We start from the raw sequence: 26174 nt of genomic DNA, 5'->3' as shown, positions 1-26174 counted from the left end.
CATTGTCTTTTCTCCCAGGTATGTGTCCACTGAGGAGATATTTCGAGGGAGGACTGGTTGGGGTCTTTACGCTAAAGAGTCTGACTCCCCTCGGACTGTGGATAAGGCTCACCTGCTGAGCCGGGACTGACAGAGGCTGGATCACAGCTGTGGTCACTCCTGACTTTGGAGATGATGAGCCAATGGTCAAGGACACGGAAGTGGTTTTCTTCTGAGCTCTGGAAAGTAAGGAGTGAAGTCTCTTGGGTCAGAATTTCCTAAGCAGGAATTATTCTTTGAAACATTTTCATAGAACAGGCCAGTTTCTTTATGTTTGCTCAATCTGCTTCAACTGTAACTGCTTCAGAAATGCAGACCCACAACCCAGAGTTAGAACAGGGGTGCTCAGTGTATATTCAGACGGCCCCCACAGTCATCAGCAAAACAAACACACAGATGAAAGTGGCTTATGTAACTATGTATCTCAGCTCTTATTAGAAAGCAGAAGGTATTGAACTGGAAAATCCTAAGAGAAAAGATAATACTTAGAAAAGCCAAGTATATAGCAGTAAGCAGATATGTTTAGGAAATGTTTAGGACTGGGCTTCTATATTTAATTCAAAGTTCTGGTGGTTGGTTTTCAGCCCAGCAACTGCTCTTCGTTCCAGTTTCCCATTGTGTATAGTTGAGAATGTCTTGGACTGTGGTCTTTTCTTAGTGCATAAAAGTTAAGAGTTGTTTCTAGGCCCAATTTTGCTAAGTCACAGGCTGTGTAATCTCAGGTGAGTCATGTAACTTCACTAAACTTGAGATCCTTGTCTGAATGAACAGGTAGCAGAGTGTGTGATCTTATTAAGAGCCCTTTAACACAAATGGTCAGTTAGCATTTAATCATGTCTCTTTGCCACGCCATGGACTATAGCCCCCAGGCTCCTCTGTCCATAGGATTCTCCAGGCAAGAATACTGGAGTGGGTTGCCATGCTCTCCTCCAGGGGATCTTCCCAACCCAGGGATCAAACCCATGTCTCCTGCATTGGCAGGCAGACTCTTTACCACTCAGCCACCAGGGAGGCCCCTCTTTAACATGAAGGGTCAGTGATAATTCGATGCTGAATGGCTGTGATTGTTATGTATATAGTAGTAAATCAAACAAATTTGTTAGCACAGTCTCAATATTCATGGGGTTTTCTACAAAATCTTGGTAGATTTCATCTTTGCGAAATAATTAAGATCCTAACATATTACTAATAATCTGTATGTCTCTGTAGGGAGAATTAAATTTTGAGATTTTCATGACCTAACTGGAGATACACTTTATCCAAATGGAAACCCATTTCTAGCCTAATTAGATATTTTCTAATTTATGTGATAAGCTGTCTGTCATTTACATTTTAGTAAAGATTTAAGCAATTTTCTCTCAACGTGACTGCTGCTTCTAAACATTTATGAGCAGTCAGCTCTCATCGGAACTAACGTTGTGGATGGTTAGATTTGGGACGCTGATGACGAAATGCAGGTTTCAAAGTTCAAAAGTCAAAGACTGTGTTCCAGGTTCAAGCATCTGGTCTCTGCCTGACATCGGCTGACCTCTGCCTTCATCGCACAACCCACGGGGCGTCACTGAGCACAGGCGGCTGACACTTCCACTTAAACTGACGGGACCGTACACTTACTGTGGCATGGCTCCAGCTGTCAACCTGAGAGCTGAACTCTCACTGTCCGAGTCTGTTGAACTGGCACCTGAGCGAAAAAAAAACAACAAAGATGTAGGTAGTATCTGTATCCGCTTCCAAGGGTAATAGTCTTCAATCAGACAGTAACATACAGAGTCTTACTTTGAAATAGAGAATGTTTCATACCATTTTTACATAAGCTGTTTTTTTCAGATAATCAGTTTAAAAAAGAAGTACTGAAAACGTTTTCTTCAAATCAGTGTGTGTTTAGTGTCAGATTTATTACTAGTTCATTTTTGTTCCTTTGGGCATCATAAGCATACTTTTAAACGGCTTAGAAACTACGGAATCAGTGTGTGTGTCTGTGTGTGCAGACAGCCATGGCCTTGAACTTCAGCTCTTTCCAGCAGATGCACGGCAGTAGCAGCCGCATGTGTGCTCAGCCATGTCCGACTCTTTTGCACCACCATGGAGTGTAACCCACCACCTCTGACCATGGGACTCTCCAGGGAAGAACACTGACATGGGCTGCCACCTTCTCCTCCAGGGGATGTTTCCGACCCAGGGACTGAACCTGTGTGTCTTGTATCTCATGCACTGGCAGGAGGATTCTTTACCACTGTGTCACCTGGAAGCCCAGATTATGTGGTGTGGATTATCAATACCTCACTCCTCATTAATGAGGAGATGCCTTCTGACTCTGATCAGTTGGAACTTGACTGTGGCTTCACTCTTGAAAGGTGGGGGGGTCTCTAAGTTTGGATCATACCCTCCCAAGTTCATTTGCTTCACTGCTGTGGTTAATTTAAGGGTCACCTTGCTGAGTTTTCAGGCCAAAAGGCAGGTTGTACTTACATTTTAATGTGCATGTATTTTGTTACAAGAGATGTTAGGTGATGTTTAGAATGGTTCGAAGTACATTCTTGATAATTCCTTTATGAGACATATTGAACATGAGTTATTTAAATTATCTATTTAGAATATCTTAAAGTAAAATAATATATGCTTATAGAAAAGTAAAGCTGGGAAAGATTGAAGGCAAAAGGAGAAGGAGGCGAAAGAGGATGAGACGGTTAGATGGCATCACTGACTCCACGGTTGTGAATTTGAGCAAGCTCCGGGAGACAGTGAAGGACAGGGGAGCCTGGGGTCCTGCAGTGTATGGGGCTGCAAAGAGTCAGACACGGCTGAGGGACGGAACAACAACAGGAAAGTAACCAAGCGGCACAGAACTGTGTGACGTCAGAGTGCACAGCAGTGCATCCCGTCCCTGCCGCCGTCCTGCGTATGCTCACAGTCTGGCTGTAATTTTCACATGAACTGAGTGTATCAACAAGCGTACAGTGGACCTCCCTGTCACAAGCGGGGGATACGTGCCCAAACTCCAAAACCACGGACAGCGCCAAACCCTGTCAATTGTACTTTTCCTATGCAGACATACCTGAGATAAAGTGCAGTTTGCAATTTGGGCACAGGAAGAGCTGAAGAACACAGCAGCCAATGGGAAACAGAGCAACCATGACAGCGTGGTTGCACTGCAGTTATAATGGCGATGGAGGTCTACGACTGTGGCGTCTCTCTCTTAAAACATCTTACCGTGTAAGTTCAATGCCTTCACACACTGGCTGCAGATTTTAGGGTCTGACACATAATAGCAAAGCAATGTGGACTTCTTCTGCCTTTGTCACTACCTTATGGATTGAAGGGTCATTCTCACCATCCATCTTGGCAGCCTCAGCATATGGTTTTCTCCCCTTTTCTCACTAACTCTCACCTTTCACTTGAAGGAACCCTGCGTGGCTTCCCTGTGGCAGGTCCAGACTTCCAGCATCACTCCCCTGGTGCTGTGGGGCCATTTTTTCTAAGATTATGGTCAGTAAACACAAGCCCCGGGCCCTCAGACTGACAACTTTGGTGACTGACAGGCGGGACACGGATAACTCATGGCCCAGGGGCCGAAGCTGAGGTGAGCAATCTCCTCAACACTGCTCAGGTGGCGCAAAATTCAAAAGTGGTCAACTGTTTATTTCTGGAACTTTCTGTTTAATATTTTTACACTGCAGCTTTCACTTTCCCCAAGACCTCGGATGAGGGGAGACTGTATATCTGTGCACATATTTGCACCAACAGAATCACACTACACGTGTCTCTGCAGTTGGCTGTCTGCCTGCAGACAGCAGCTTCTCAGCTGTTACTGAGGGTGGGCGCCCTGCTCAGGTAACTGGGTGTTCGCCACCCTGCCCCTACTGAAGCCCTCGCTCCAGAGCCACGCTCTGCAACAAGAGTGACCGCCACAGTGAGATGACGCATGCCACAGCTAGAGAGGGCCCCACTCACCGCGAGAGAAAAGCCTGCGCAGCAGCAATGGCCCGGGTCAGCCAAAAATGCATGCATAACTAATTAAAACACAGACAAGCCTTTGGAATTTTTTAAAAGAAAAAACATGAACACAGAAAACAGAAGCAATTGTTGAAGGGCTGCTGCTGCTAAGTCACTTCAGTCGTGTCCGACTCTGTGTGACCCCATAGACAGCCTCCCCCGTCCCTGGGATTCTCCAGGCAAGAACACTGGAGTGGGTTGCCATTTCCTTCTCCAATGCATGAAAGTGAACAGTAAAAGTGAAGTCGCTCAGTCGTGTCCGACTCTTAGCGACCTCATGGACTTCAGCCTACCAGGCTCCTCCGTCCATGGGATTTTCCAGGCAAGAGGACTGGAGTGGGGCGCCATCGCCACTTCACCTAATGTGTCCGCACTGAGAGCATCACTCTTACTGGTTAACCGCACAGCTCAAGCTAAGAAGCCCTTCACTACCGGCGAGGAGCTGATCCCGCCTGCTGCTGAGGACGTCTGTCCTGCACTTTTTGGAGACGCTGCAGCTCAGAAGGTGGCACGTGTTCCTCCTTGGCCAGCATGGTAACTAGACGAGCTGATGAAACAGCAGAGGGAGGTGGGGCAGGACTGTTAGGGGGTTTACTGAGTCCCTGTGGGACGCAGTCCAGGCTGACGCGTCTGCTGACGTGGGCAACAGACAGCAGTGCTTGTTTCTGTGCTACATGCTTTCCAGGAGGATGTGCAAGAGGATGAGTTACATGCACTTCTGTTGCCAGCCAACACCACAGCTGCTGAACTGTTAAGTCTTGCAGTGACTACATATCAGGAAACGGAGTGGGTCACTGTGGGTCAGTATACACTGTATCGGCATATACATGGACGGAGCAACTGCCAAGACTGGAAGGCTTTCTGGTTTCACTACTAGGTCAAAGACTTCACTTCTGGATATGTCTACCTCCTGTGTCATCCACAGAGAAATGCTGGCTAGCCAGAAAATGTCACCCGAACATAACAGTGCTTTGCAGGATGTGATTAAAATGATCTACCACACTAAATTACATGCCCTGAACTCACGTCTGTTGGCACAGCCCTGTGAGGAGGTGAACACCAAGCGCACACATCTGCTCTTGTACACAGAAGGGAGAGGGCTTTCTAAAGGCAGGCCCCTGGCCAGTCTCTGAGTTATGAGAGCCACTCCAGAGATTTCTTCTAGAGAAACTGTCACCGCTGGCAGCACATACCTGTGACACAGAGTGGGTCATAGATCTTGCTCACTTGTGTGACATATTCAACCTGTTCAATGAACTCGTTCTGTCACTTCAGCTGTGCTCAAGTTGGCAGATGAATTAGCTGTGTTCAGAACGAACTGGAATCACGAGGGCAGCAAGTGAGTTTGGACAATTCAAACATTAGCAGAGATTCTGAAAGAGACTGAGCCACGGCCTTCTTTCTCCCAGCTAGAGCATGATCACCTATCTCAGCTTTTCAAAGCAGTTTGAGCATTACTTTCCAACCACAAAAGACCCGGGAGCTGGGAGGGAACGGACCCATGACCCATCTGTGAACAGGCCAGGTGAATCAACTTTGTCCATGCTAGAGGATCAACTGCTTGAGACTGCAAATGATGGTAGCCTTAAGATTACGTCTGATACAACTTCAAATCCCCAGCCGTTCTGGATTAAAGTCAAGGTGGAATATGCTGAGGTTTCTACAAAAGTACTGAAAAGCCTGCTTCCATTTCCAACATCCCATCTTTGTGAAGCAGGGCTTTCTGACAGCAACCAAAACGAGAAGATGGAGTAGACTGGACATGAGAACACACTCCGGGTGTCCCTGTCCCTCCCACTGCCCCGAGATAGGACCATCCAGTTGCCGGAAAACAAGCTCAGGGCTCCCACCTATTCTGCACCATGGTGAGCTGTGTAATTATTTCATTATGTATCACAACGTAATACTAACAGGAAGAAAGTGCACAACAAATGTAACGCACTTGAATCATCCCCAAACCACCCCCCCCAACCCTCGAAGAACTGTCTTCCACGACAAGAGTGGAAAAACGTGGTGCCAAAAACGTCGGGGACTTGAGCATCCACGGATGTGGGTACCACCATGAAATTGCTGACAGCAGCTCCTCACTGCCCACACACTGCTGGGGGAGTCTATTTCCTTCTCCCTTCCCAGACTTGGCCCCCAGGCACCGTACTCTGTCTCCCTCTGCAGGGTCTGTTTTCTCTCTTGGATTATTTTCACAGCAGGGAAAGGAAGTCTTTCACACAGACTCTAGTTAAACTCTGCTATGAAAACCACCAAGCAGACTGCAAAAAGTATCCTGACCCTGCGCTCCGGTCCCAATTCCGGCCCCAGTCCTGTGGTGTCTGGGCAGGACCTCCGGGCACCACCCAGGCATCCCCAAGTTTCCTTCCGAGTCCGAGGACCTCGGTGCACTGGTCCCTCCAGTGCTCATGGCCCCTCTTGTGGAAATCGCCATCAGCACCCGTAGCTGTGCATCCTCGTCCTTCACGAGAGACCTCCTGCAGTGGGGGCCCGAGTTGGCCGGCTCTCCCTCCCTGCCTCCTCAAACACTGACCTGCTCCGCCCGCTCAGGGCCCCCCTTGTGCTCCTTGGCCGGCACCCCTCCTTGTCCTGGAGCACCCAGGTTGGGGGTCATCCTCGGCTCAGACGTGGTCCATCTGGTCCTGTGCCCTGGGCCACCATCTACCTCCTGAAGCTTCCAGGACATGTCCTCACCCCAGGCAGTAACTATACCCACATGTTCCCCTGCCCACCTGTGTCCACTCAGCCGTCTAGATGCCATGCACACAGGCCACCCAGTCCCTGCTGTGCCCAACTCCCCATCTCCCCATCTCACTGACGGGCCACATCGTCCACACCAATGGTGAAGCCAAAACCCCTGGGTCTGCTGGTTGCCATGGCCCCTCGGCCCGCGCCTGCCCCACCACGTGGCTGGGGAGGCTGACCGCCTCTCCCTCTGTCTACAGCATGCTTCCCCAGCACCACCATCTTTCCTCGGGCCTGCTGCAGCACGCATCTTACTGGGCTCCCGATTACAAGCCAAACTTCAGTTTAAAAACATAATCGGGTACTCTGACTTTTCAGTGTAAACCTTCACAAGTGATGATTTTATGTAGAGTAACGGCCAGCTTGCTGACGGCGCCCACAAGGCCCCACATCCCGTGTGAGCTGGCCAGTGCCCAGCTGGCCCCTCTGCTCCAGGACACACTTGCTGCTCCTGCGGCAACACCCCCATGCCCCCACGTCTGGAGCACCTTCCCCTCGGCCTTTCCAACACTTCCTCTCAGAGTTGGGACTGAGGGCGGATGCCACTCCTCAGAAAGACCTCCCGACTTCCCCTGCCACCTCTGCTGTCTTCCAGGCTTGCTGGGGGCAGGCCCTTCCCCTCCTGGAGCATTCCTGAGCAAAGGTACAGGCCTAGCCTGTCCAGCAAGGGTCCCCACCCAGGACCCAGACCTCTGCCTGCCCTCCAGGGGCCTCTCGGGGAACACATGGCCACTGCCCCAAAGCTCACTGATGTCCTGAGATGTTCCAGACGCACATCCCAGGCCCGTGCTGGATGGGCTGATGACCAAGTGGCCCCAAGATCCTGAGTTCACTGTGTCTTCCTCTGTGGCTGCTACGAAGGACTCACCCTGCCTGGGTCTAGTCCCTGAGGCTCAGGTGTGTGTGTGAGAGTGTGTGTGTGTGTGTGAGAGAGTGTGTGTGTGTGTGTGTGTGTGTGAGTGTGCGTGTGTGTGCATGTGTGTGAGGGTGTGTCTGTGAGAGACAGTGTGTGTTTGTGTTTCTGTGTGCATGAGAGACCGAGTGTGTGAGGTCTGGAGCTCTACAAGTCTCCCTAAGCTTCAGCCTCCTCAGCCACAGAAGGGGGTGATCTTCCTAAGCACTAAATGAGATAATCCACGTAGAAATGAAGACCAGTGCCCGGTTCCTAGCCAACAAAAGGAGAAAAAGTTCATTACTGTTCTTAAGCTGAAATTTTCTCTGTACCATTCTAAAGTCTGATGCACAAGACAGTGAAATTTAGACAGTTTCCAACCAGTAAGCTGTTACACTTTTAGGGATGGTTTTGTTGGGGTTTCTGAATCTATAAATTTCCTAGCCCCTGGTAACCACCCCCATACTGTACGCTGACAGCAACAGCAACGAGATTCAGGAAACAACAGAGATGCCCCGAGTCTCATGGAGTAAGGAATGCAGAACCGTCCTTTCCATTCAGTCATAAGAAGAGCCCAAGAGTTCATGTGAAATTCTCTCCCATCTCATGTAATTATTCCTAGAGGTAAAAATACACCAAAATCAGGCTTTAAAAAAGCTATCACCCTGACTTCACAGGGGCAAGGATCCAGCTTCCTGCAGCACTTTCCAGGAGGCTCTTTAATCTGGTTCCACCCAGAACACTCCTCCCATCAGCACCGGAATCTGAAGCCAGACCCGCGACCACACGTGGCTGGTGTAACTGGGGGTGTTTCCCCATGTTAAGTAGCTTATGCAGGGACCCCAAAGGCGGAACAGGACTGCAGTGTGGGGGGCTGCCATGCTAAAGACCACATTCAGTGAAATCAAGTTAGAGACCATGGCATCCAGGGTCAGACACTGAAAGAGGTCTACAATTAATAAAAACAAGAATATTAAAAAATATTCAATCCTTGAACTTTCCCGTGAATGATATCCTAAGTCTTTAGAGCTGAACTTTGGTTGACAGACTTGGTACTTCAGTATGTTCCCATTCTTTATCTACCAGAGAAACTAAAAATAAGTCGGATATTTAATGTTCTAAATTTAAGTTCATGTAGCTGAAATGTTTTAAATGAAAAAGAACAAATGCTGACATCAGACATCATTGATGTATGCCCAAGTGTCAGAACAATTTCATTTACCCATAAAGCTTCCGGGACAACTGATGTTTGATTCACGAAGTTGGAAAGTCACGTTCATAAGAAGTGATGGGTCCCCTCCCACCCACACCCTGCACCCCTGGGTACCTTCAATGAACACCTCGGCGGACGTGCTGTCGGAGCCACTGGGGTTCGTGGCCAGGCAGGTGTAGCGTCCTGTGTCGTCCTCGAAGGCCTCGGCGATGACCAGGGTGTGGAGGTCACCCCCGTCCCAGAGGATCTGGATGTCGGGACTGCTGTGTAGCTCACTCCCCTCACAGAACCATCTGCCGACCAACAGGAGTTGCAGGATGGGAGGGAGAGAAGGAAACAAGATGTTTACAACAATAAAGCATTAGCGAGAGGTGGGCTGCTGCGGAATGAAACGCTCGCTTGATAAAGAGACTCGAGTTCCTGACATCACTGAGCGCTATTACATCTGGGACCATGAAATGCATGGCTAGACCACTCCCCTGGGTCTTCATCATAAAGCGTCTTGTAATTTCATCAACCTGGAACGGAGGGACATCATCAAGCTGGGAAAGCGCCAGTTACAAACTGAAAGGAACACAAATTCCAAGGGTCTTACAAATTTTTATCACTAATGCCTCTCTCATCTGTTACAATTTCATCTATTGTTCTTCTCTAGAAAACAGTATGAAAGTGACAAGAACATGGTACTCAAAAGATGTGATATGTCCAGGGAAACTGAGGGTCACGCTATGGCCTTGGGCAGCAGTGTGTCTGCTGAGCTGCCAGCTGGGCAGATGAATACCGCCCACACCGCTGCTGCTATTTGGAGACCCTTCCAGTGGCACACCCAGCCCCATGGTGTGGGCAGGGGCCATGGTGGTCAGCAATTCATTCTTGCTGGTCTTACCCCTTTCCATCCTCTGGGCCTGCGATGTGGGAGGCGGCAAGAGGCCGGGCTATTTTCATGAGGGTTCCTCCTCACACGCTAAACACCTTAAACTCTCAACAGGATTTTTACCAAAAAAAAAAAAAAAATGAAGCTTCCCTAACCCCCTCCCCTCAAAATGAGATTGAAAGAAATATGAAGGAACGTCTGCTAATGACTGAAAGGACTGACAACTGTCCAGTTAGCTCCTAATCAGTGTCAGAGGTTCTCTGAGTCTGAAGCTCTAGAAAAGTCTTTGGATTTAGCCTCCTTTTAATGTCACCGAAGACTAGACTTTTCTGCACTTAGACAGCATACTATAGGTATCTGTCTGTATTAAATCTGAAAACAAAGGTAATAAATTGAAGAAAGTAGGGAAAACCACTAGACCATTCAGGTATGAGCTAAATATAATTCCTTACGACTATACAGTGGAAGTGAGAAATAGATTCAAGGGATTAGATCTGATAGACAGAGTGCCTGATGCACTATGGACAGAGGCAGTGATCAAGAACATCCCCAAGAAAAAGAAATGCAAAAAGGAAAAATGGCTGTCTGAGAAGGCCTTAGAAATAGCTGTGAAAATAAGGGAAGCAAAAAGCAAAGGAGAAAAGGAACGATATAACCATTTGAATGCAGAGTTCCAAAGAATAGCAAGGAGAGATAAGAAAGCCTTCCTTAGCGATCAGTGCAAAGAAACAGAGGAAAACAATAGAATGGGGAAAACTAGAGATCTCTTCAAGAAAATTAGCAATACCAAGGGAACATTTCATGCAAAGATGGGCTCAATAAAGGACAGAAATGGTAGGGACCTAACAGAAGCAGAAGATACTAAGAAGAGGTGGCAAGAATACACAGAAGAATCACATAAAACAGATCTTCACGACCCAGATAATCACAATGGTGTAATCACTCACCTAGAACCAGACATCCTGGAATGCAAAGTCAAGTGGGCCTTAGGAAGAATCACTATGAACAAAGCTAATAGAGGCGATAGAACTCCAGTTGAGCTATTTCAAATCCTAAAAGGTGATGCTGTGAAAGTGTTGCACTCAATATGCCAGCAAATTTGGAAAACTCAACAGTGGCCACAGGACTGGAAAAGGTCAATTTTCATTCCAATCTCAAAGAAAGGCAATGCCAAAGAATGCTCAAACTACCACATAATTGCATTCATCTCACATGCTAGTAAAGTAATGCTCAAAATTCTCCAAGCCAGGTTTCAACAGTACATGAACCTTGAACTTCCAGATGCTCAAGTTGGATTTAGAAGAGACAGAGAAACAAGACATTAAATTGGCACCATCCACTGAATCATCAAAAGAGCAAGAGAGTTCCAGAAAAACATCTATTTCTGCTTTATTGACTATGCCAAAGCCTTTGACTGTGTGGGTCACAGCAAAGTGTGGAAAATTCTGAAAGAGATGGGAATACCAGACCACCTGACCTGCCTCCTGAGAAATCTGTGTGCAGGTCAGGAAGCAACAGTTAGAACTGGATATGGAACAACAGACTGGTTCAAAATCAGGAAAGGAGGATGTCAAGGCTGTATATTGTCACCCTGCTTATTTAACTTATATGCAGAATACACCATGAAAAACACTCGGCTGGATGAAGCACAAGCTGGAATCAAGATTGCCAAGAGAAATATCAGTAACTTCAGATGTGCAGATGACACCACCCTTATGGTAGAAAGCAAAGAAAAAGTAAAGAGCCTCTTGATGAAAGTGAAAGAGGAGAGTGAAAAAGTTGGCTTAAAACTCAACATTCACAAAACTAAGATTGTGACATCTGGTCCCATCACATCATGGCAAATAGATGGGGAAGCAAAGGAAACAGTGACAGACTTTATTTTTTGGGGCTCCAAAATCACTGCAGATGGTGATTGCAGCCATGAAATTAAAAGTCGCTTACTCCTTGGAAAGAAAGTTATTACCAACCTAGATAGCACATTAAAAAGTAGAGACATTACTTTGTCAACAAAAGTCCATCTAGTCAAAACTACAGTTTTTCCAGTGGTCATGTATGGATGTGAGAGTTGGACGATAAAGAAAGCTGATGGCTGAAGAATTGATGCTTTCAAACTGTGGTGCTGGAGAAGACTCTTGAGAGTCCCTTGGACTGCAAGGAGGTCCAACCAGTCCATTCTAAATGAAATCAGTCCTGGGTGTTCATTGAAAGGACTGATGCTGAAGCTGAAACTCCAATACTTTGGCTACCTGATGTGAAGAGCTGACTCATTTGAAAAGACCCTGATGCTGGGAAAGATTGAAGGTGAGAGGAGAAGGGGACGACAGAGGATGAGATGGCTGGATGGCATCACCGACTTGATGGACATGAATTTGAGTGAACTCTGGGAGTTGGTGATGGACAGGGAGGCCTGGCGTGCTGTGATTCACGGGGTCACAAAGAGTCAGTCATGACTGAGCGACTGAACTGAACTGAAAAGTAATAAAAGAAGCAGGTTTGCTAGTATTCAGTGTATTAACCACAGAAACTATACTAAAAAACAAAACAAAAAACAAGCCCAGGATACTTACAAAACAGCAGCCATAACTTTGGGAATTAAAAACCATTTGAAAAACCAGCCAACTGAGCAATCATGTAATGCAAGGCATACTGCTTTTGAGGCAATTGATAAGGGCAGTATTCCTTGATTCTGGGCAGTTGGTGGTTTCTTGTTTCCAGAAAGTCCTGGAGAACATTCCGGCCTAGAACCGTCTTCTAGCTGCTTCCTCTCTGCTCTCTCCACGGGCACAATCCAGGTCCTCACTCCCGAGGACTGGCTGTGGCTTAAGTATTACTTGATCTGAAGTCTTCTAATTGACCTTGTCATCGCTGACACGCTGAGGACTCCTTCTCTAGCCCGTGTCAGGTGAGCGCACGTGACGCTGCCCTACGTGAACTGTCCCCTCAACTTCAGTCTCTACGGTCTGCTTTCCTGTAACCTGGGCCCAGCTCCTTCTACCACACTCCTACAGAATCCTGCATGGATTGCTTGTTCCCTACGCAGCCCTCAAGTGTTTCCTGCTTCCCCGCTCCTCTCAGCAGCTCTCTACGTTCATCCCACCCCGGGGCTACTCTCCTCACAGCCAAGTGAAGGGTACCTTCAGCACATCGAAGTCTCCAGAGCACAGGCTGGCTGGGTGCCCTCCGTGTGAATGGCACTGTGCTAAGTATCAGAGGCCCTGGGAGGAGTCATGCCCCGTGGACTCTAGAACCAGCCAGAGTCTAGGTATCTGTATATCACCTCGAGTGTGTTAACCATCCATAAAAAGATAAGAACCAACTGTAAGAGGAACAATGGAGCATGAAAAAAATGCAACAAAGGTTTAAAAGAAATGACAGTTAATCACCCTGGTTAGACCTGTTCCATGGGGACAGCTCCGCCGGCCACCCCAGCGGAGTGGCACCCTGATCTCATGCAGCACACTGCCTATTGGCCCCCAGCAGTCTCCCCATGGCCCTGGGCCAGGAAATTGTTTTCATGTTTTTAAAGGTTATTAAAAACTCAGAAGAATAATAGTTTGTGACATGTGGAAGTTACATAGAAGACTAATTAAGAGTCTGTAAGTTTGAGGAAGAGAAGCTAAAGAACCTCTTGATGAAAGTGAAAGAGGAGAGTGAAAAAACTGACTTGACACTCAACATTCAAAAAAAAACTAAGATCATGGCATCCGGTCCCATCACTTCATGGCAAATAGGGAAACAATGGAAACAGTGACAGGCTATTTTCTTGAGCTCCAAAATCACCGCAGATGGTGACTGCAGTCATGAAATTAAAAGGTGCTTGCTCTTTGGAAGACAAGCGATGACCAACCTAGACAGCATATTAAAGAGCAGAAACACTACTTTGTCCACAAAGGTCTGTCTAGTCAAAGCTATGGTTTTTCAAGTAGTCATATATGGATGTGAGAGTTGGACCATAAAGAAAGCCGAGCACCAAAGAATTGATGCTTTTGAACTGTGGTGTTGAAGAAGACACTCGAGAGTTTCTTGGACTGCAAGATCCAACCAGTCCATCCTAAATGAGATCAGTCCTGAATATTCATTGGAAGGACTGATACTTTGGCCTCCTGTTGTGAAGATCTGGCTCATCAGAAAAGACCCTGATGCTGGGCAAGATTGAGGGCAGCAGGAGAAGGGGACGACAGAGGATGAGATAGTTGCATGGCATCCCTGACTCGATGGACATGAGTTTGAGCAAGCTCTGGGATTTGGTGATGTACAACAGGGAGGCCTGGTATGCTGCAGTCCATGGGGTCACAAAGAGTCAGACACGACTGAGCAACTGAAGTTTTAGGTGCTCACAGCCATGCCCCTGCACTCACCCAGTGTCTATGGCTGCCTTCATGCTGCAGCAACACCTGGGTCGTTGGGACAGACTGCATGGCCCCCAAACCCTGAAACAGTTACCATCTGGATTTTATAGGAAAACTATGATCCCTGGGCCAGCAGCATCAGCACCATTTGGGAACTTGTTAGAAATGCAGTATCTCTGGAGGTTCCTGAGAAAAGTAAAAATAGAGCTAACTATTATCTAGCAACCCCACTCCTGTGCATATATCCAGAGGAAGCTCTAATTCCAAAGAAGGCATACAGTGCAACATTCACTGCAGCAATATTCACCTACTGCGACCCTAAATGTCCACCCACAGATGAATGGACAGAGAAGATGTGGTGCATATATACAGAGGAACACTGCTAAGTCACAAGAAGAATGAAACAATGCCATTTGCAGCAACACAGATGGACCTAGACATGATCATACTAAGTCAGGTCACAGAGGGAAAGACAGATGCCGTGTGGTATCACTTACATGTGGGATCTAAGATATGACACAAATGAACCTATCTACATGACAGAAACAGAACCCTGGACAGAGAGAACAGAGCTGTGGTTGCCAAGGGGCAGGGGCTGCTGGAGGGCTGGATTTGAAGGGTGGGACTAGAAGATGTAAGCTTTGACACACAGAATGGATAAACCACAAAGTCCTACTATACAGCATAGAGAACTATATTCAACACCTTGGGATAAACCATAATAGAAAAGAACATAAAATATGTGTGTGTATATATATTCACACACATATAACTGAATCACTTGACTGTACAGTAGAAATTAACACAACATTAACATACTTTAATACAAAGTTTAAAAATAATAACTAAATTTAAAACAATGCAAAATCTAGAACCTCACCCCAAACCCACTGAGACAGCTTGGACCCTGGAGATTCACACACACACATAAGGGGCGGAAAATCTGGTCTGTCACGAGTGGGCCATGCCAGCCCAATCACAGGGCCCTGGCTCTCCCCTGAGGGCCACGCTTCCTGAGCACAGATACCAAACTGCGTGTCTTAATCTCTGACCCTCTGCACACAAGTGCTTGTGAAACTGTATTGTTTCTCTCTCCTCTACAATGCAAAATTTATAGCATTATTCACTTGGCAATTGATATTATATAATTTCCTACCCTCTGTGTTGTCACACATCTTTATACCATTATTTGAGGCCTAATACATTTATGGCTTACTTTCCCATCTAGAAAATGGACTGTTTTCCACTAATCCATAGAGTACTGTCACAGTCACAGCATCCTGGCAAAAGACTAAGTCTGTTGATTCCATCTGACCTTAAAGTCACCCTCCATTAAATTTTTGTTGCTAGCACAGCTTAAGCTACAGCGTAAATGCACAAAATCGGTGCAATAAAGGTGTGTGGGGGGCGGGGAGATACAGCTCAGGTGTGACACTCTGTCCCCTCACGTCCTGAGGCAGACGTCACTAAAGGTGTCCTCAGCCAATGAAACTAAGAGTTACAGTGTCCTCAGCCAATGAAACTAAGGGTTACAGTGTCCTCAGCCAATGAAACTAAGGGTTACAGTGTCATCCGCCAATGAAACTAAGGGTTACAGTGTCCTTCGCCAATGAAACTAAGGATTACAGTGTCCTCAGCCAATGAAACTAAGGGTTACAGTGTCGTCCGCCAATGAAACTAACGGTTACAGTGTCCTTCGCCAATGAAACTAAGGATTACAGTGTCCTCAGCCAATGAATCTAAGGGTTACAGTGTCCTCAGCCAATGAAACGAAGGGTTACAGTGTCCTCCGCCAATGAAACTAAGGATTACAATGTCCTCAGCCAATGAAACTAAGGGTTACAGTGTCCTCAGCCAATGAAACCTAGTGCCTTGCGGTGGCAGGTCACACAACAACCGAGGTGCAAGTCTGCAATGAAACACCCCTGCCATCCTCACCTCGGTCTCCTTCCAGAAAATACACTGGTTTTCCTCCAGATCCTGAAAGCACCTCTCTTCATTAGGAGGAGAGGGTGGACAGAGGGCCGGGTGCAGAGGCAGCCTGTGGACACGTGACCTGGGCTTAGCGCCTGCTTGGGGAGAATTCCGCTGAAGGACGTCCGCTTGTGTTCTCATCCCGTTTCTAACACCTGGAAGCCACTTTCTCAGTGGACAGGACAGTGGACAGTGTACTGGGAAATCACAGTCGACTACCTACACACCCATTCTGTACCTCCAAGTCTCAGCTTCTGGCATAACACTAAGCTGCTAGTATAAAATGGGTAAAACATGCCATACCATCTCACAGGATGAGGAGATGATAGAAGATTTGGGAGCCATGATAGCTTTTAAGAGCTTATCTGATACAAATTAATGGAAAGAGCATGAATCTTTATTAAATGCCTATTGCATGCTACATGCTCTGCAAACATGGCCTCGTTTCATCTGCCATCCACCTTGTGAAGTGGTTTGTTACCGTACTGAAGATACAGGCAGCTCTCATTTAGCCATAAAACATTGACAATTAAACACAGACAATTGTGTGTTTCAACTGTCTTCAACTGTGTCTTTCATCGTCTTCAATATTTTTAGTTTCCTCTTTCATCAAGCTTTTAAAACTATGGATAGAAACAAGCTGTAATGAAGTTTCCTGGTTCTTCCTCTAATCTTGGTGGAGTCACTAAGCAACTATGTCATTGCTATACCACAGCTGCTGAGGAGCGAACCTTGAACCTCAGAGAGCATGGTAAATCTCCAATCAAAAGTATTTAGACTTGCTCAAGTCAGAGTAAGCCAGTTGAGACCGGCTGTCAAACTTTGAGGCCATAAACAGGGTATGAAAATAAGCCTGTATTAATTAGGAATAAAATGTAAACAGGCTAGCAGATGTAATCTCACTCATTCATTCCCTCATCAACCAATTATTAATTCAACCAGCAAAGGGCTCCCTGTACTTAAATTCCAACATAAAAGCTGACCACGGTACAGACAATAGAAGCTGACCACTGTACAGACAAATACAGTCAAGGGATTAGATCTGACAAACAGAATGCCTGAAGAACTATGGACGGAGGCTTGTGACGTTGTACAGGAGAAATGGATCAAGACCATCCCCAAGAGAAAGAAATGCAAAAAGGCAAAATGGTTGTCTGACAAGGCCTTACAAATAGCTATGAAAACAAGAGAAGCTAAAGGCAAAGGAGAAAAGGAAAGATATACCCATTTGAATGCAGAGTTCCAAAGAATAACAAGGAGAGATAAGAAAGTATTCCTCAGTGATCAATGCAAAGAAATAGAGGAAAACAATAGAATGAGAAGGACTACAGATCTCTTCAAGAAAATTGGAGATACCAAGGGAACACTTCATGCAAAGATGGGCTCGATAAAGGACAGAAATGGTAGGGACCTAACAGAAGCAGAAGATATTAAGAAGACGTGGCAAGAATACACAGAAGAACTGTACAAAAAAGATCTTCACACCCCAGATAATCATGATGGTGTGATCACTCACCTAGAGCCAGACATCTGGGAATGCAAAGTCAAGTGGGCCTTTGGAAGCATCACTAGGAACAAAGCTAGTGGAGGTGATGGAATTCCAGTTGAGCTATTTCAAATCCTAAAGGAGGATGCTGTGAAAGTGCTGCACTCAATATGCCAGCAAATTGGGAAAACTCAGCAGTGGCCACAGGACTGGAAAAGGTCAGTTTTCATTCCAATCCAAAGAAAGGCAATGCCAAAGAATGCTCAAACTACCGCATAATTGCATTCATCTCACATGCTAGCAAAGTAATGCTCAAAATTCTCCAAGCCAGGCTTCAACAGTACGTGAAACTTGAACTTCCAGATGCTCAAGTTGGATTTAGAAAAAACAGAGGAACAAGACATCAAATTGGCACCATCCACTGGATCATCAGAAGAGCAAGAGAGTTCCAGAAAAACATCTATTTCTGCCTTATTGACTATGCAAAAGTCTTTGACTGTGTGGGTCACAACAAAGTGTGGAAAATTCTGAAAGAGATGGGAATACCAGACCACCTGACCTGCCTCCTGAGAAATCTGTATGCAGGTCAGGAAGCAACAGTTAGAACTGGACATGGAACAACAGATTGGTTCCAAATTGGGAAAGGGGTACATCAAGGCTGTATATTGTCACTCTGCTTATTTAACTTATATGCAGAGTACACCATGAGAAACACTGGGCTGGAAGAAGCACAAGCTGGAATCAAGATTGCCAGGAGAAATATCAATAACCTCAAATATGCAGATGACACCACCCTTATGGCAGAAAGCGAAGATGTAAAGAGCCTCTTGATGAAAGTGAAAGAGGAGAGTGAAAAAGTTGGCTTGAAGCTCAACATTCAGAAAACTAAGATCATGGTATCTGGTCCCATCACTTCATGGCAAATAGAACAATGCAAACAGTGACAGACTTTATTTTCATGGGCTCCAAAATCACTGCAGATGGTGACTGCAGCCATGAAATTAAAAGACACTTGCTCCTTGGAAGAAAAGTTATGACCGACCTAGAAAGCATATTAAAAAGCAGAGACATTACTTTGCCAACAAAGGTCCGTCTGCTCAAAGCTATGGTTTTTCCAGTGGTCACGTATGGATGTGAGAGTTGTACTATAAAGAAAGCTAAGCACAGAAGAATTGATGTTTTTGAACTGTGATGCTGGAGAAGACTCTTGAGAGTCCCTTGGACTGCAAGGAGATCCAACCAGTCCATCCTAAAGGAGATCAGTCCTGAATATCCATTGGAAGGACTGATGCTGATGCTGAAACTCCAATGCTTTGGCCATTTGATGTGAAGAACTGATTCATTTGAAAAGACCCTGATGCTGAGAAAGATTGAAGTCAGGAGAAGGGGATGACAGAGGATGAGATGGTTAGATGGTATCGCTGACTCAATGGACATGAGTTTGAGTAGTCTCCAGGAGTTGGTGATGGACAGGGAGGCCTGGTGTGCAGCAGTCCACGGAGTCACAAAGAGTTGGATTCAACTGAGCAACTGAACTGACAACAGATTAACTGGGTTTCTCATCTCATGAGAAAACTAGTAGTAGGGAAAACAGAGAAGTAACCGACTATAGGCATTGACTCATCTGATGAAATTAGGTTTTTCCAGCACATGGAAATAGGAACCACTTCAAAAATCTTTAAAAATTGCTTTGTATTGTATGCTTAGTCACTCAGTCGTGTTCAACTCTTTGTGACCCCAGCGACTGTAGCCTGCCAGGCTCTTCTGTCCATAGCACTCTCCAGCAAGAATACTAGAGTGGGTTGCCATTCCCTTCCCAAGGGGATCTTCCCCACCCAGGGACTGAACCCGGGTCTCCTGCATTGCAGGCAGATTTGTTACCTCTGAGCCACCAGAAAAGCCCCAAGATTCGTTATAGCTTCTCACTTACAGATTCAGCTTGTTCTGGGGCTCTCCCCTCCCCATGCCAGGTGGCGCTAGTGGTAAAGAACTTGCCTGCCAACCCTGGAGATGTTAAGAGATGCAGGTTCAATCCCTGGGTTGGGAAGATCCCCTGAAGGAGGGCATGGCAACCCACTCCAGTGTTCTTGCCTGGAGAATCCCATGGACAGAGGAGCCTGGTGGACTATAGTCCATGGGGTCGCAGAGTCGGACACGACTGAAGCGAAGCAAGCAAGGGACAAGCTAAGTAGTAAGGTTGCTCATGGGATTTTTCCACCTGGAGGACTGAATAGATTCATCTTGCTCTGGATAGAATACTTGGGCTGAAATTAATTTATTAGAGACGGGATTATATTGACGGACTTTGTGAGTCTTGAAGTTTTTCCTTTTACTCAAAAAGGATTATAACACATAGGAAAAAAGGATTGTAGTAATTAGAGCTCTGTAAAATGGCATGTTTCTTCACATTATTCTGTGCTGGGATTTTGAAATCAGCAATGTTTTAATATATAAATACTCGTATATTTCTTTTTGTTGCAAAATGTCTGTTTTCCAGCCTAAACATGGGACAGTGCCAGAAATTCAAGGTTTCTCTTATGGCACTGCAGGATGTGGGAGGACTGAAATTTGAGAAGGTGTTTTACCCAGAAAAGCTCACTATTTAATTGTTCACTTTCTATGTTTCAAGGGGAGGTGAGCTGTAAGCCTGACTTGGCCTGAGTATGATGCTGGCAGAGAGGGCCTGAATGTGACTGCAGCCCTGGGAAGCCTCTGGTTGGGAAGGGAGTGGGGAGGAGGATAAGTCACATCAGGGGCACTGCAGCTGCTTCTGAGCAAGCGGCTTCCTTTGGGGACCACCAGCAGTTTCCATCTTGGACAGTGTGAGGCTCACCTCCCCCGTTTCCTGCCCTTCTGCCCTGGGCACCTGGCAGCCAGCCTCAGAGCGGCACACTGAAGCTGGCTGTACGTCTGGGAAAGCTCAGAACACCAGTCCTCCAAGACTGGGGAACAGTGCTGATCTTTACGACAATAAATCCAACTGCTAAATGAGAGGAACTAACAAATCCACTGGCCAAGCAGAGTTTATACTTCTCAGCATGGGAGATGGATAGTTTATGTTAAAAAAACCACATATGGCACCACTCAACTTCCACACTGACTAGTATCTGTTCTAATACTATCACTTGAAAGGAAATATATATTTTAGGAACTGACCTTTTTTTGGGGTTTTCTTATTTTTTGTACCACAGTGATGTGTCATGGAAATTTTCTGCATCCTGAATTTTAAACATGTGGTTTTTAAAAAGAACAAATCTGACTTATTAAACTTACAAAGTCTCATCAGTGGATCTTGACTAATATCCCCCAACTCGGACAAGGAAAACGGTTAATTCTCTGAAGTCAGTTAATTGAAATAATGAGAGCTTATGAAATACAAACCTTTAAAAATTGTTGAGTTCTCCTTTTCTCTTATAAGGCAGTTTCCTTAGGCTCAAGGGGAAGACGAGTTATGCTCAAAGATTTCTGCTTTGCTTCTCAACTCCACTGATCTGTACTTCTCAGAAAAGTGTGTGGTGATCGTTTGTGTGTGCTCCACTGCTCAGCTGTGCCCGACTCTTTGGGACCCCATGGACTGCAGCCCACCACCCCTCTGTCCATGGAACTCTCCAGGCAAGAATACTGGAGTGAGTGGCCATTTCCTCCTCCTGGGTATCTTCCTGGCCCAGCGAGCAAACCTGCATTTCCTGCATTGCAGGCACGTTCTTTGCCACTGAGCCTCTTGGTAAGCCCGGCTGTGGTGACCGCATGCTGGCAAATCACAGCAGTCCCTTCAAAGCTCAAGCAGCCACACGGCCTTGTGGAGTAAACCAAGGAAGCAGTTTCTCTAATGCTAACAGAGTGGAAATCAAGGGTGGGGAGGAGCCCAGAGACAGGCGTGGTTCAGCAATGACTGTTTTCCAGGAGCCCTTGCTCCCTAAGGAAGGGCAGTGCTCTGTCCTGAGGTGGAGCGTCACAAACATGGAACCGGCAACCTCTGCCCAAGACGAACCTCGCTCATGCTGAGCTCACAGGCAGGCTGGCCGCAGACATCCCATTTTATGCATCTTCAGTTAAGCGGCAATTAACTTTTACAGAGCATTTTTTGTCTTGTCACCAAAGATTTCTTAATTCTTTACATGTGTTCACATGAACCGCAAGACACACCATGTTTATTCTGTCAACTGGATTTATAGGCAGACCAAAGTGAAGTTAGTCCTTGGCTAAATTTACTGTGGCTATAATTTCATGACCGCCTAGCTCAAGGGCCAACAGCTAAATCTGTGTGGACAACAGATGTACTTTAACCTTATAGCCCAAAAGAGACCAATAAATAGATTGATGTCTTGAAATTCAAAGCTCAGGAAATGATAAAATAGATTCTGAACCAAAACCAGACTCAAATCGAACAATTCTTACCTCTAATCATCACTTTGTCTCCCAAGATGGGAAGATTAAAACAGAGGAGGACCAAAGAGCTCAGATCAAACAGAACCTAGAAAATGATCTGACCTTGTCTTGTTCTGACCGTGAGAGGTCGCCTCACGTCTGGATGCTGTGTGCAGACAGATGTTTAATCATGGTCCTGAGACAACTCTGAAAACCGGCAAGCAGGACCCACACCACGTCTGTGTGCTGCCAGGAGCTGTTAAACTCTCAGGCTGCTTCTAATCAGTTCCACACTGTGGAATTAGTTAGAGGCCTAGGGTTGGCAGGCCGTAGTCTGATTCTGGTTCCACCTGCTCCACAGACCAGCCCAGCTGAAGGAGACCTGGTCCTTCTCTCTTCAGGGCTGAGTTTCCTTGTCTGGGTCTCCTCCAAGGTGTCCCTAGAAACTAGTTCTGCTGCCAGTGGGCAGATACCGTTGAAAAGGATTCTGGGGCCAGATAGGTTTATGGATCACCAGGGGAAACAGAGTTCAACATCTGTCTTCACTACAGAACTTTTTAGAACTCTGGGCCAACGTGCACTTTCCAGACAGAAGGATGGCCATCCTACTGGACCACAGAACACACGCGCTGAGAATCGGGCCGAAGGACCAGTGTGAGGTGGACACAGGCTGGGCTGAATGGTCACCCAGTTCCCCACTAACTCCCCGACAGTGACATGAGGAGCAGGAAAGGAGAGAGGCCCCAACCCTCCTGCTGCTCACTCACGGATCCCAGCTGAGAAAACAGGTTCCTCCTCAGCAGTTGTCTATGCAAGCACGAAGCTCAGCATGACCCGACAGGCCGCTTCAGACCTACCTGCCTGGTAACTCGGGCTACGTTCTGAGCCTGGGAGCCCGGGCAGGAGACGCCTCACCGGACCCAGAGGAGCAGCCTCAGCTGGCTCGTGCTTCTGCAGTGGGTCCGTTCCACGCAAGGATCGCCTCAGAACTAGGGGACCCTGAGGACTAAGAGCACGGCAGGCGCAGGGCAGCTGGCCCTCCCGCGTCCTCGCCGCCCCGCTCCCACAGGGCCCAGAGTCGGTGTCTGACGAGTAAGGCCAAGAAGACGCTCCTGCGGCAGGGGCACATGCCTCCCAAGGTCAAGGTCCAGGAGCTGTCACCCCTGCTCACCCCAGTGTCTGACCTGTGCCTCAGCTTCTGGCCTTGATGGTGCTGGGGGGCGGGGGGCGCACCTGTTTGGAAACGTGCACCATTAGGGGAGAAAGACCTTCCTTCTCTCTTGCGTCCCCAAGGAGCCTCAGCCAGACAGGGGAGGCAGCCTCCCGCACCTTGAACCTTATCCCAGCCTCCGGAACCTCCAAGAGGCCGACGTGCACCTGAGGAGCCTCGGACACACAGAAAGCAGAGTGCGTGTGAGTTAAGTTCCTGTGCACGCTGGCCTGGCAGGGACCCTATGCACACGTGGGCCTGCAGGGCAAGCTTTTCCTGGGGTACTCCTGGCAAGGCCACCTGCCCCACATCCCACTGCCGACCCTGGCGCTCACCCTGCATGCCTTCCAGCAGTGTGTGCAGAAGCCAGCTTACAGGGAAACAGTCTGGTCGTGAGAGGTCAGCAGTGCAGCTCAGTGCTCACGGGTCAGCTTGAGGCCTGTGCCCGCCTCCCATCTCGTAACCCAGACCAGGATGCCTTCTGCATGGGTCACACACACACACACACACCCCCAACCACCGTCAACCACACAGCCACAACCACCACACAAATCACATGCAGCCACACACACACACAACCACTCCAACCACACAGCCACAACCACTACACACAATCACAACCATGCACACACAAAACCTACACACACAATCACAAGCACTCACACAACCACAACCACTACACACAACCACACACACTCATACACAACATACACACATAACTGCACATACACACCCCTAACCACTTCCAACCACACAGCCACAACCACCACACACACAACCACTCCAACCACACAGCCACAACCACCACACACAATCACAAACACACACACACAAAACCTACACACACAATCACAAATACTCACAGCCACAAACCCACACACAACCACACACATTCATACACAACCACACACATACAACCACACACATTCATACACAACCACTCATAAGCACACAACCACAACTATACACACATACACAACCACACATTCACACACAACCACATATACATAACCAAACACACTCATGCACAACCATACTCACATAACTGCACATACACACAACCACACACACATATACAATCACATACCACTCTGGATTAAGCGTCAGACACACACCTGGAATGGACTTTGGGGAAGAGCCTTCCACAGCCCAGAAACACTGTGTCAGTTACCTGTCTGCTCCAGCCAAACAGGTGACCCCTCAGGAGCAACTGCCCTCCTCCAACAAGCTGGAGTGAATACTGCCTCAGAGTCTGCAGAGACTGTGTTCTGTTCTCCAGGGGAGCCCCAGCTCAGCTCCAAGCTGGTAGAGCTGCTGCAGGGCGGGCCGGCCACACCTCATTTTATGTGGCTATCTGAACAACGAACAAAGTGGCAGGTTCCACTGCAGTGGTTTTCAGAGCAAATTACTGGCAGCTGGCATTTCATTCCAACAGGCTACATGTTTCAAAAATATTAAAATTAATGTTAGGCTTGGATACAGACTAGAAACCTTCTCTTTGAAAAACAGATGGACTTTTAGAATGAAAAAGCTTTCAGACAATTAGAGCCCCTCAGCCACCTGCTATATTCCACCATTTAGAGTTTATATTCCACCTGTCCCAAAGCTACTGTAATCACACAACACACAGTCTGTGAAAACCAGCTTCAAAAGCACTTTTTCCAAGTGCTTGGCAAAAGACAAATCAAGACGAAAACTCTAAAACCAGTATGAGGTATTGGTTGGGGGAGGGAATAAGGCTTCAGTGTGTGATATTTACTAGTTACAGAACATGGTAACAGTTCCTTTGCTTACACAGCAAATAAATATGCGTCCTTTGCAGTTAAAACCTGTCACTGCTGACAAGGCCTCCTTGTGTGTGCTGCACAGGACACACTGTGTTCTTTAACAGTGTTCTTGAAACTTGTCGTGTGCCGGATTCTGGTTCGCAGAGCCAGGACATGACGGGGCCATCAGGAGCATGTGGCCTCTGGCTCCCAAGAACTGCGTGAGACAGGAAGAGTGACCAGAAGCCCGCTCTGTCCTTTCAAGTCTGTACCTCATGAGAAAGCCCTTCTTTACTACCTAGCATCCTAGTGATTCACCCATACTGAGGAGACAGGAGCTCACCATGCGCTGCAGACAGGTGCAGGGTCTGTCAGTCAGTCCGTCAGTTCAGTCGCTCAGTCGTGTCCGATTTTTTGTGGCCCCATGAACCGCAGCACGCCAGGCCTCCCTGTCCATCACCGACTCCCAGAGTCTATTCAAACTCATGGCCATTGAGTCGGGGATGCTACCCAACCATCTCACCCTCTGTCGTCCCCTTCTCCTCCTGCCCTCAACCTTTCCCAGCATCAGGGTCTTTTCCAATGAGTCAGCTGTTCACATCAGGTGGTCAAAGTATTGGAGTTTCAGCTTCGGCATCAGTCCTTCCAATGAACACCCAGTACTGATCTCCTTTAGGATGGACCGGCTGGATGTCTTTGCAGTCCCAGGGACTCTCTAGAGTCTCCTCCAACACCTGAGCTACACATAAACGCTGTGCCACACGCATGTTTCCTCTCAATTCCTTTGCTAAGAATAATCACACTGTCCCGTAATGCTTCATCGGCCCAGCTTTTCCACCTTGTATGAAGCTGGTCTTAAAAACACTTGCCCACATACGAGGTCAGGTCAATTTTTCAGGATCTGAAAAAGTTCCCAGAAGCTTCTTATGGCTAAAACGATTCCCTGTGCCCAGAGATAAAACTGACAGATGTGAACTCCTGAGTTCCTTGTCATGAGATCTATTGACGCTGGAGGAATAGGTGGCAGGGATCTTAAAGAAAAGATCCAAGAACTGGATGGGTAAGTGGTTGGGAGATTAGGAAGACTGGGCCTAACAGCCTTTCTCTCAGCAAACAATGGATCGACAGCTGATGAAGGAGAGTGGGAGAGAAGGTCTAAATCTGCTGTGCTGAACGCTGAAGAATGGCACAATCCTCTTGATTATGATACACTGACGAGATTAGCCTAATGGAATCACAATAATGAGCTTTCTGGG

The 26174-nt window shown here is 47.1% G+C and overlaps 1 protein-coding gene across 4 annotated transcripts in view; it reads right to left on the bottom strand.

Moving 5' to 3' along the window:
* PALLD (palladin, cytoskeletal associated protein) overlaps positions 1-26174 on the bottom strand; it is a 367111-nt gene that overhangs the window by 202027 nt on the left and 138910 nt on the right. For all 4 annotated transcript variants that reach the window (XM_055427986.2, XM_055427989.2, XM_055427990.2 and 1 more), the window contains 3 exons: positions 9003-9181; positions 1654-1720; positions 113-218 (listed from right to left, as the gene is read on the bottom strand). In XM_055427986.2, coding sequence (XP_055283961.2) covers positions 113-218; positions 1654-1720; positions 9003-9181 — 352 coding nt within the window. The remainder of the gene's footprint in view (positions 1-112; positions 219-1653; positions 1721-9002; positions 9182-26174) is intronic.

The sequence above is a fragment of the Moschus berezovskii genome, chromosome 7 (genome assembly GCF_049115385.1).
Source record: "Moschus berezovskii isolate FMDL1 chromosome 7, NW_MosBer_1.0, whole genome shotgun sequence".
In the NCBI taxonomy this organism is placed as follows: domain Eukaryota; kingdom Metazoa; phylum Chordata; class Mammalia; order Artiodactyla; family Moschidae; genus Moschus; species Moschus berezovskii.
Note: the sequence above shows the minus strand (reverse complement) of the source record. Positions and strands in the feature narration are given on the sequence as shown.